The sequence below is a fragment of the Triturus cristatus genome, chromosome 11, assembly GCF_964204655.1.
Source record: "Triturus cristatus chromosome 11, aTriCri1.1, whole genome shotgun sequence".
NCBI lineage: Eukaryota > Metazoa > Chordata > Amphibia > Caudata > Salamandridae > Triturus > Triturus cristatus.
The window spans coordinates 230142044-230154235 of record NC_140594.1 but is presented as its reverse complement, the minus strand read 5'-3'; the positions used below and the strand labels follow the sequence as shown (position 1 = coordinate 230154235).

The 12192-nt window shown below is 44.5% G+C and overlaps 1 protein-coding gene across 4 annotated transcripts in view; it reads right to left on the bottom strand.

Annotated features, from left to right (window-relative positions):
- Window positions 1-12192, bottom strand: part of KIAA1671 (KIAA1671 ortholog) — an 899111-nt gene that overhangs the window by 244461 nt on the left and 642458 nt on the right. For all 4 annotated transcript variants that reach the window (XM_085633358.1, XM_085633361.1, XM_085633359.1 and 1 more), the window contains one exon: window positions 9351-9463. In XM_085633358.1, coding sequence (XP_085489484.1) covers window positions 9351-9463 — 113 coding nt within the window. The remainder of the gene's footprint in view (window positions 1-9350; window positions 9464-12192) is intronic.

The following is a 12192-nucleotide window of genomic DNA, read 5'->3' as shown; positions in this document are numbered from 1 at the left end:
GTCCTATTAATATCAACCTCGCTCAGGATCCCCAGGATGACAAAACCAGGGTCAATCGGTAGTGATACCTCCAACATCCTCCCCAGTTCTTCAATGATAACTGCCCAGTAGGCTTATCTGGTAGGGCAAGCCCATATCGTGTGGTAAAAGTCGCCCTAAATGTCCCTGCACTTAAGACAATATGGTATCTCAGACTTACCCATCTTGTGTCATTTCTCCCTATCATAGCATATTCTATGCAGGATTTTTAATTGGACAAGGCGCAATCTGGCTTTGATGGCTACCTTTATAGGGTGCATTAGGGCCACCTCCCAGTCAATATCCTCCAGGGTTCCCACCGTTGAAAGGATTGCGCTGTAGTGTTTTGAAAGCTATTCTGGGGTGACCTCCTTGCCACAGTAAGGACCGCATATCGCCTTCCAGTCCGGTGAACACCATCCGTGGGAGCGGGTGGTACTTGGTTTAGAGGGCGCAGAGTAATTGCGATAGGGTAATCATTTTAAAAATGGCCACTCTCTCTAGCAGAGGGAGGGGGAGATCCCGCCACCTCTCCGCATCTTGTTTAAATTATTGTAATACCTTCCCAAGGTTACAGTCTACACAACTCCCTATCTGAGGTGATAAAGATGCCAAGGTATTGAAAGCCGTCGGAAACCACTCTCAAGCAACCAGGTAAAGGCAATCGTGGTGGGGTCTCGCCTGGGTGATAGAACATGGATTTGTTCCAGTTTATCCTTTACCTGGAGTGTCTCCCATACTCCTCCATGGTGTTGATTAGGACAGAAATTGTGGTACCTGGGTTTGTGAAAGTGCAGAATATCGTCAGCATAGAGGGGAAATCTTTTCCTCCTGCTCGTGATTGGGGGCTCTCCTGAAACCCTGAATTTCCCGATGATATTGGATGCCACAGTCCAGCGACTCTAGAGTGAGCGTGAAGAGAATCAGAGTGAGGGGGCATCCCTGCCTCGTTCCTTGGCAGATAGGGAAGGCCATGGTCAATACCCCATTCACTGTGGCGGTGGACATATTGGATAGTAGTGCTACCCAGCTTCGGAATTTAGGACCTATACCGAAGTTGGCCAGTGTACATTCTAGAAATGGCCAGTGCACTGCAAACGTTTTTTCTGCGTCTGACAGAAATACATGTGGCGAGTCGCGTTCCCTCACTTTCATCAGCCAATTATGGATCCTGTGAAGATTTATCTGGTGGCACATCCCGGCAGAAAGCCTTATTGGTCATCGTGAATAAGAGATGTAATATGTCTTAGGAAGTGGGTTGCTAGAACCGTTGCCAATATCTTTACTCCAGTGTTCAGTAGGGAGATGGGGCGGCATGATCGCGCGGTTTACCTTCTTTATGTACAACTACAATAGTTTCCGCAGGTCGGTGGTAAGATAACCTCTTTGTGTGCATCTTGGAAAAGACGCAGCAGGTGGGGACCTAGGAGATCTATGCACAGTTCATACAACTCCGCTGATATACCATTAGGGCCAGGGGTTTTCCCATGTTGTAGTTTTGTCACTGCCTCTTGCATTTCTGTTAGGGGCAGGTCTGCCTTCTAGCTCTTGCACCTCATCATCTCCCAGCACCAGGGTCTGAACTGCTGCCAGGCATCCCTCTATCTATTCATTATTGCTAAGTGAGCAGGCTGTATAGAATTCTGTGTAGTAATCAGAAAATGCCTTGGTGATGCGAGTGTCTGTGTTGTGTGTTACACCGTGACTATCTACAATGTCCCTCACCCATCTGGCCTGTCGTTCCTTTTTACTGAGCCAGGCCATTATCTTCTCTGCCTGGTCTCCAACCCCAAAGGCGATGTAACATCGCCAGTCTGTACTTCCTGACATTATCCATAGCTATCTCTCTGTATTCCAGTCTCACATTGTCAAGCTGCCAGGCTAGCGTTGGGTCCTTATCACGTACTGCCCGTCTTGCAATACGTAGTATCAGTCATTCATTTTCATCCAGTGATTCAACCCTTTCTTTCATTTTCCGCACGAGTCGGGTTTAAACCTTATCTCGCAATACAGCCTTAAAGGCCTCCCACACAGGCACTCCGGAAAGGATGGAGTTCTCATTTTCAAGAAAATATATTTCAGTACCCACCCATATTCCCCTAAGTACCTTACCATTTCACAAGTCCCTAGCATTGAGGTACCACCCTGAGCAATGGTCATGGCCCTGGGTCTCCAGTTGTACTATGAGCGGAGAGTGGTCAGACAAACCCCTTGCCAAATATTCAGCTTGCCCCACCTCGCTTACTTCGTCCCCGGGAACAAAGACATAGTCTAACCTGGAGTATACACTGGGTGCTTCAGAATAGTAACAGTACTGCCTATCTTAGGGATGCCGTGGTTGCCACACATCAGCAAGTCCAAGGGTACTAGCAAATCAGGACAAAGGGGTAGGAATCAAGGAGCCCCCATTTCCTCTGGAGCAGTCAAGGGATGGATTCATGACCTCATTGAAATCACCCCTATCATGTAGAGAGTTGAAGGTGTTTTGAGCCGAATGTCTACGTTCTTGCTTAATGTGGGCACTTGAGTCTGGGAAGTGCACATGTGCATATCAGGGTTATGTCTCTCCTTCACCATTTTCCTGTGACTCCCACATATCGTCCCATGGGATCCAGCCATTGGGGTAACGCCCAAAAGAGGGGAGTTCTTTTGATTAATATGGCCAAGCTCCATTACCCGGTGGAGTAGTGGAGTAGCCTGCGTGAGCCAGTTCTGTATAAGCACCCCGGCCAAGAAACTTGCACTGTGTGCCCTGCAGATGTGTCTCCTGAAGCATCACTATGTCTGGGTACAATCTCTAAATAAATTGCATCAAGATGCTCCGATTGCCTCATCTCAACTGCAGCAAATCAATAGGAAAGGCTTTGTTCGAGAAAGATGCAGCACAGCATCAATCACCTACCTCCAACAGAGGGACAAATAGAGGGACATGCTTCATTCTGTTAACACATCAGCACCATTTGGAGTATGAAAAGCAAAGAAGGTCTTTACAGGTTCGTAAAGGAGTGCACTGAAAACTCCTATAAAAGCCTGTCAATATGCCTCAAACTTGCTCTAAAGTTTAATTCCGTAGTTCAGACGTCATATTCAAATGTCTTCTCTCTAAACATTTTTTTATCCTCCATTTTAGAGTCTTATATAGTGCAAACTCAATCCACAGAGTTTAAATACTGTAAAAACAAGCACTGGCAAAGTCAATAGCTCTTGTCTGCATGAGATTTTGGCTTTGTCAATGTTTTAGCCACATTGCAGAGAAGCACAGCGGCATGGCTGAAAGTTATGGTGGGACAATGCTTTTTTTCCCTTTTTTGCTGGAGGAAGGCTTGGTGGAAGGTAACACGGAGGGCAGGTGAATTTTTAAAAAAGCACGATGACACCGACGCGGCCAGCGGTTATGGCTGTGTAGGCAAAACGGACACCAGAGGGAGGGCGTACGAGTGAGAAGGGCAATCAATACTGGCAACAGGAGGGAAAGCGAGAGGGGTCAAGCAACGGAGCCAACAAGGAAAATATGGTGCGGGTGGGGCAAGCCACCAGGGCAATGAAAGGAGGGAGTGTGGGTGGGGGCAAGAAGACAGAACAAGCATTTGTAGTGCAATAGGTCTCGCATTTGCGAGAGTTTGAGCTGTTGGCATTGTAAATGACAATGCCTTTTATTTACGTGTTGGTTTTTAAAACATAAATGAAAGGAATTGCCATTTGCAATGCCAATACCTTAAACTCTCGCAAATGCGAGACCTATTGCATTGCAAATGCTTGTTTAGAAAGGTGATATGGTGCTGGCTGAGTTCGTAAGTGTACGAATGCTCTGACCTCAGATTGATTGTGTATTGTTTATGTAATTTGCAGTTTTAGATAGCGCAAACACAACCCAAAGGTTTGAGCGCTTTACATGAGCACCAGGCACATTACAGAAGTACACATGGATTTTTGTGTGTGTGTGTGTGTGTGTGTGTGTGTGTGTGTGTGTGGCGGGGAGGGGGTTAGGCATGGGGAGAATAAGTGATTTGCCCAGAATCACAGGATGTTGAGCCGAAGCAGAGACTCAAACCCACTTCCTGAGTTACTAAGTCGGCAGCTCTGGCTGCTTGAGGCGTGGAGCACTTTCCCTGTAAACATGTCGCCATTCCATCAGTGATGCGCACCTCGGCATAGTCTTACACCTTTCTGGACAAATCGGGGTGAGTGTGAAACAGAAGAACTGGTTTAGCACCTGATAAGAGGCGCAGTTGTCTGCAGGGCTTTAATTGGGTTAAAAAGACATTAAATAAAACGTGAAATTAAAGAAACTGCCATGAATTACCACAATGCGCTGTACATTCGTTATTGAGAATTTGATCAGCGTTTTTACCCGTAAAGTTAAGGACATGGTATATGGGGATCCATTTCAATGTCCGTTATGAATTACTTTCGGGTTTGCGATCCGGAGGGACCCGCCTCTCCTAAAGCTCTGGTTGTCCGGACTCTATGCATGAGTAGCTTATATAAGGTAGTCCAGCAAACCCGTTTTTTCCCGCCCCCACCATTTGGGGAACCTTCTTCGTGAATGTCATATAAAATGCGTGATGAAATAAATAAACTGACTACTTTCTCTTCCTGGTAAACCGCCCTGCACCGTACCTGCGGCGCACCATTAAACCTACCGAGGTAAACGGTCCAGTGTACAAGATAACTCAGCGAGAGGAGTGCTTGTTTCAAGCATCGGCGCAGGTCGCAGGCGCAAGTCCCAGCAAGGTCGAGTCTGACGTCAATAAACGAATACCCATATTGATTGGCTTATAATCACTGTATTTAAAATGCTATATTAAAAGCACAAACTAATTAACAGTTATTGCAGGCCTTAGCATTACCATATGTACTTTGATTTACTGCAGACATTTTTGTAGAAATAATTGTTCTCTAAGCTGTCTGCCCTGATTTTATTTGGGGAAATAATCAATAAATATGTGCGATACAAAAAACACAGGGAGACAAGACAGCTGCAGCCGTCAGCACAGAAAGCCAACCGGTTGTCACCCCCCAAGCCCCTTCCCCCAGGTCCCGAAGAGAGGGGGGAAATGGGGAAAATCACTAAAAGAATCGGCGCAAAAATGATCTCTGTTAAGAGTATGTAGGTTCAACCCCGCGTCGGAGAGATTGACAGATACTGAAGGGCCCTTTCAAGTTCGGGAAGACGCCAACGAGTCAGTTTCTCAACTCCACCGTCAAGCAGCTCATCCAGTCCAGAGAACAGAGCATTCTGGGCCCTGTAGTTTTTTATCCATTAAAAATGCAGGACTTTTGCATGAGAATAAATAGAACATACTGAATTGGTAACTCACAAGGACCAGGGCAGCACAAGAACTGTGAAACAGTTGGAATTGACCATCTAGCCTCATCGGAAGCCTTGTTCAAGAGAACCTCCTTGAAGGCAGGCTGAAGCTGTAGGAGCACTCTATGAGCACAAAATGATGCACGTTGATTTTAGGGGCAGATAATACGAGAACCCTGTAAGGGAGTCACTGTAGGTGGGTACATTCCTCCTTGGAGTCTCCCTACTCCCACTGTCCATGTCCGTCACTTCCTGCCCATCGCCCCGACTTCCTGCATCCGGTTGACTTTTGCAAGGTTGCGCAATGGATTTCTTAATCTAGAGAGGCATGAGCCCCCTGGGACAGCTATAAAATGACAAATGTGTCTTTGAAAGTCGCATAGTAGGAAACCGTGTGTAACAAAGTCATATTTCATTCTCAGGTATGAGAGTGCATTAAGCTAACGCGAGTTGATAATAAAACAAGAAAAACAAACACGCGAGTGGTGCGCGTGCGCCACAGCGAGCCATGTGGTTTCAATTATCGCGCCCGTGTGAATTGAAACCACATGGCGGCGGTGCGCGTAATAGACACCAATAGGCCATGGGTGGAGCAATGTGCCCGCCTTTGGCCAATTGCGTGCTGTCTTTGATAAAAAGACGCACGCAAAGGCCAAAAGCGTGGGCTTAAAGAAAAAGCACACGCACAAGCGTGTGCGATTCCTAGGTCAGGTTTTAAACTTCCTACAAAAAGTATTGCGCTCCGTGAGCAGTGTTGCACACTGCAACGCTAGGCGCGAGACCTTAAAACGTGAAGTGCACGATAGTCTCAAACCAATATAAACTTATTTTGACTTGTACTTAAGTGGTTGTATTTACTTGCTTATATACTATTGCACAACCTCCTCTGACGTGTCTGTAAAACTTACCTTTTGTCCCGAGGTTTTGTCCTGAATTTTCACCTCTTGTCCTGAATGTTTGTCCTGAATTTTGACCCTTTGTCCTGAATTTTTACACTCATTGTCCTGAATTTGCACCCATGCCAGTTGGTCACCCTATTAACATAAAAACGTCAGAGGGACGATTTTGCTTTTCAATGCTTTCTTTTATTCCGCTTCACATGAGCTATGTATGAATGAATTAAGCGAAAGGCGATTTACAACGCTTAAAAAAACTATAAAAACAATGCGCTCAATACAATTCACAATACAGTAAGAATACATCGATTGTTTGAAGGGTTCAAAGACTACTGACAGCGCATTTGTTCCCCACGGGTCGTCATCGTGAACCAAAAAACATGCCTGGCAAGCTCAGATTGGAGAGGAGTAAGCGAAAGTAGAAGCGATCTGAAACCGAGACAGTCGCATGCACCTCCTCGGCACACTCCTCTGCCCTCTTTGAAGTCATAGATGGCCCCGCCCCCTTCTGTTGTGTCATTGTGCCAAGTGTATCTTGCGCCTCAGACACTGCGCGCCGCCGCACCATGGAGGGCGCTCTGGGCCGGGCTCCGTCTGTCTGGTGCCTGCTGCTGGGCAGCCTCTGCCTGCAGCTGCTTCCCGGGAGCGCCGCTGAGCGGAAGCTGAAAATTGTGACAGTGGTGAGTGAGCGACCCCTTTGCACACTTGGCAACTTCCTCCCTAGCAACGGGACTAAGCGGTACCAGGGCAACAACAGCTCCAGGTCTGGACGCAAACATAGCTCCTAGTGCAGGGCAGCGCGTAACTGACTCACGTATGTGGATCAAAAGAAAAGCGCGAGGGGGCAGGATGGGGTGGGGGCATATTTACAAGGCCCTTGCGCCGCAGGTGCGTCACTTTGAACATGGGGAAAAGTGTCGCACCTGTGGAGCAAGGGGTTTGTAAATAAGTACACGTAAACTGGTTTGCCTCTAGGCACTATTCATTCTGTGAAAGTAAAATAAATGAAAACAGCTTCTTTCGAGCCGCACTTTTGGGCCAGGGCATCCCGGCTTTGAAGCAGCTGTTCCGCAGTGTACACCAGGCTGGTTCAAAAGTGCCTTCTTTAGTAACAGCTGCTATTTACTGCCCAGCAGGGCCACAAGCGCTATACAAAAATGTTTATTGTAATTTTAATATTTTTTATATAGCGCTCACTACACCGGATTTGTCGTTTCGCACCACTGTAGAAGACAGGATTGTTAATGACTCAATTCTGCAATAGGTTTCGAAGTGTGACATTAAACTCTGGGCACTGCAGGCTGCTCACAGACGCCAGCATTAAGTACCTATATCACTGACCTTTGTTACCAGATGTTGGAAAATATTTTGAATTAGGGTGCCTTCCCTTATCGCTAGTAAGTGGTGGAGCTGATCGGGAAGTGGGGGCCATGCCTCCTAGCTCTTCTTGTCCTGCTGTACCCGAGAAAGGTCTGGCGCCTAACATCAGGAACATTGCTTGCATTTTATAATTGAAATGTAAGCGCTTTATTTGCCCAAGCAGCACCCACAGCCTACTTTTTTCAAATGAAGTGTTTACATTCCAGAGTTAAATGCATCACAGATCCTGTTGCCTGGTCCGGGTTTTTTTCTGGGGTGCTGTTTTGGGAACTGTGTATTCTCTAAAGTGGTTAAAGTGCAAACACTTTAAGGGCCAAGTCTGGAAGAGAAGTGCTTCGGAGGTTGAACCATAATTTATAAGAAGCAACAAAGTGTATTGGAGCCGCAAAGCCACAAGTAAAGCGATCGCGGAACTGAAAGCAATCGCTTTTGGAAACATAGGAAGCCGCGAGTGGTGCGCACGCGCCACAGAGAGCCATATGGTTTCAATTATCGTGCCCGTGTCTGGGCACGATAATTGAAACCATATGGCAGCAATGCGCGTAATAGACACCAATAGGCCATGGGCGGAGCAATGCGCCCGCCTTTGGCCTATTGTGTGCCATCTTAAAAAAAAAGGCAGGCAAAGGCCAATAGCAGGACACAAAAGTAAAAACACACGCACGAGCGTGTACAATTCCAGGCTTCGTTTCGGAACCCCGGACTAAAGGACTCTCGCTGCGCGAGCAGTGCTGCGCACTGCATCGCTAGGCACGAGACCTAAAAAGGAGTAGGGAGAAGTACACAAGGAAGCAGCTGAAAAAGACACACTGTTACACTACCTAAACACAAAGAAAAAACACTCCCTACAAAAATGAGCAAAGGAAGGATAAAAGTAATGGATCCCCCAGGGGAGGGACAAATAAAAGAAGAGGAAGAAAGCCTACGGCAGTTGACCAATGAGCAGCAAGCAAATGAGAATGACAATGAAGCCAAACAATGTTAAGCAATGCACGGTCTCAAAGTCCACTGATAAAAAATAAAAGGTCTTGAAGAGTCAGCACTTGCACGGTCCAAAAATGACATAGAAAAATAAACAAATACTGATTTAATTAAAATTTTAAAAGGGCTTGAGTTTGAGACTTAGGTTCACATTTAAAAAAGGGTTTGCCAGAGGGAAGAAAAAGAAACAAATATTGAAGACATTACCGTTTAAAGGGCTTATTTTAGGCAAACCTTTTTTAAAGGTGAGTCCAAGTCCCAGAGGTAAAACATTTTTGGATTTTCCTGTTCCATATACACGATTTTATTGTATTTTAAGTTACAAAAAATGAAGCATTTTGTTTAAAAAAAAAATCTCATCCTAAAATATTACACTTTTATATGTTCTGAACGGAGTAACTTGACTCAGAACATCTTTTTCATTGGCCTCATACTGAAGCCATGAGCTTGGAGGGCCAAATGATCTGTTTAGCCAGCAAAGTTACCTAACTATCTACAACACTACGAAAACAGTAACATATTTGACTCCAAAGCTCGGTAAATAAGACACATTAACTAAAAAGTGACCATACAGATTTACTATGGTAAACAAAAGCGAATTTGTCAACTAAAGCACACAAAGATGTGCACACACAAGGACAAATATCCCCACAAGTTGAGAAAGAAGATACTCCTAAATGACAGTTTTAGAAGGCAGACGTCAAGGGTAAGACTTCATAAGGCAGGGCGCAGCTAACTGAAATTGCAAATCTTAAAACTCTTACCTGTCCTGACTTTGATGTTCGGCACTCCAAGTACCATACTGACTGTCTGCCTCTCGTACTAGCGTTTCTGTGTCCTTCGATACTGGTCTGCCAAAACACTGCTTCAACTGATCCTGAAAAGCAGCACAAACACGGTTAATGTTAAATAAAATGGAGCTACAATATGCACTTATTACAATGACTTACAACTGAAAATACTAGCGTGTATACATTTGCAATTGCTCAGCCTTCCCTCCCTACTCGGGTCATTATTCTTGCCCCTAAATTATAGAATAAATGTTGTGGACTCGTAAAAAGTGAATGGAACTTTTTTAATGAAATAAGCGTAAAAGCTTTGTGTTCTAGTTCGAGATGGAAATTGCAACAACAGATGGTAGGAAATTGAAATCTGACGCCGCCATTAGGGTTGCGTGTGCCTCCGGAATAGCGCCAGTGCGATTTGAAGTCTTTCGGAGTGCTAAAATCCTGGATTTTAAACTTCAATGAAAGCCAGCAATCAAGGCCGTCAAGAACTATTGAAGTAGAAGTGCTTCTGCCTTTCTAGTCAGAGTCTAATGGAATAGCAGACAGGAAGTTTGACTGCCATAGGCTGTGCTGCGAGTGTATGACATTATGAACATATTGCAGACAGTAAGTCAGTGTGCAACCCCATGTGCACCCATATGAACAGTGCACGTATACGTGTACTCGCTCTACCATTCTTGCATTATATTTACCTGTCAGCCAAAGCTATTTTTTTTTATTTTTTATGTTTATAACACATACAACCTACATTACTTGAGCCCACTACGAGGGTAGTGGAAACAGACGACATATAATAACTAAGGCTCCCTGTTTTCCGTTTTTACAGATAAACACAGATACAAAACAATGTGTTTTCTGTCTGCATTTATTTTTAAAAGTGGATAAACACAGAAAATTGTGCTTATTTTAAGTGACTCTGTGTTGTCTTTCATGAATTGTAAAAAAGGAAATTAAAAAACAGGATGAAATGTCTTTAAATATTGGCATATGTCAACATACATTTGTGGTATAATGCTAATATTTATTGTGTGTTTTGTTACGTAATATTAGGCAGTTTAAATAGCTAAATCAGCTCAATCATGACAGACATCAAAGTAGGAGTGTGTGTCTATCAGTTAAATAAATATGGAAATGTACACTTTTACAACTTCATTTATAAACAAAACACAAAATAAATAAGGATAAATACAGATAAAATGTCCCAAAAATAAATATGGATAAATACGGACAGAAATGTAAAAAAAAAAAAAAAAAGAAAGAAAAATACCATAAAACTGGGAGCCCTAATAATAACTTAAGATTGGAGGAAGGAATAGTCTGTCATAGAGCATGCAGTGCTTACGGCACAGTTTCAATAGAGAGTATAAGACATGTTGACAACGGTGCAAAAAACAGGCAGTGAAGTAACGGGCATTGGCGTGGCAGTGGGTCAAGCTTTTAAGCCAAGCTGGAACAGTTGGGGATAGCTGGCTACCCCAGTGCAAGGCGATCTCGCACTTCGCTAGCAGTAACACCATAGCTGTAAACCGCTGCCCATTCGTTAAAATTAAGTCACATATTCTATGTTAAGCCCACTGGTAAATTATTTTACTACATCATCGGAGCCACTAATTCAAAATTTACTTTTGAACATCGCCTTTCCTTTCCAGAATTGAATTACTTTGGGAATCATTATAGCCTCATTCCGCTCCTCACACATCTGTAGGGGTAAGTAACACACTAGCTGCATCGGTTTCCTAGCAGATTCACAGCCATTAAGGGAGTCTCCTTAAATGGACAAGTTTATTCCTTACACACCAGCTCCGCAGATCTGTAGGAGTTCACCCTCTTGCATGGACATGCTCATTACTGTGGTGTTTGTTCAACAATGATCCAAAAGTAAAATCCCTGAAAAACCTGATGAAAATGAAATGATATGCGCTAAGATGCAGAGTCAGATGTTCTTTCAGAAACCAGCACCTTCCATTGTTATGTCAAAGCCTACCAGGCAGCGCAACTGTCTGGTTTGCAAAAAACATTTTCCTTGTGGATATTGAGAAAGCTAACCTAGGAATGCATTGTCTCCGTTGGTTACCATTGGCATTGTAATTTGTAACTTACATTTTCTTGCTTTCTACCTACTGGCTTTATTTACCTAGGCTGTCCAGCTTGAGTTTGTCCCTCTCATTGCCCAAACTTTGTATACTGTATTCGTGTGTGTGTAGTAAAGGACAAGTTACTTACCTTTGGTAACGCCTTATCTGGTAGAGACATGACCTAGCCACAGACTCCTTACGTTTGAATAAATACTCAAGTAATACCATCCTTGGAGGAGTAACTGCAGCCACATTTCAGACTAAGAAGTCCTGAAGGACCAAACTGGCAAAACAGCCGTCCCTGTGGACCTGTTTAGGCAGTAGTGCTTGGCAAACATGTGCAGGGATGTCCACATATCTGCCTGACAGATTTCCAGGACTGAGAATCCACATGCTAACACCGTGGTAGCAGCTTTAGCTCTAGTGGAATGAGCTCTTAAGCCTTCAGGAGGCTGCTTTTATTGCCAAATCTAAGCAAATCTTGATGCAGAGAATGACCCATCATGAGATGGTCCTTTTCTGCACCGCCCGCCCTTTCTTCGCAACAACATTCCTCACAAAGAGCTGGTCATCCATCTAGAACTCTTTTGTGCCGTCAAGGTAGAACGACTACACTCCTTTTGCGTCCAAATGGTGGAGTCACTCCTCTTCCTTCGAGGGATGTGGAGAAGCAAAGAACGTGGGCAAGATGACAAACTGCCCCCCATGGAAAGGTGTTACCACTTTCAGGAGGAAAAAGGCTC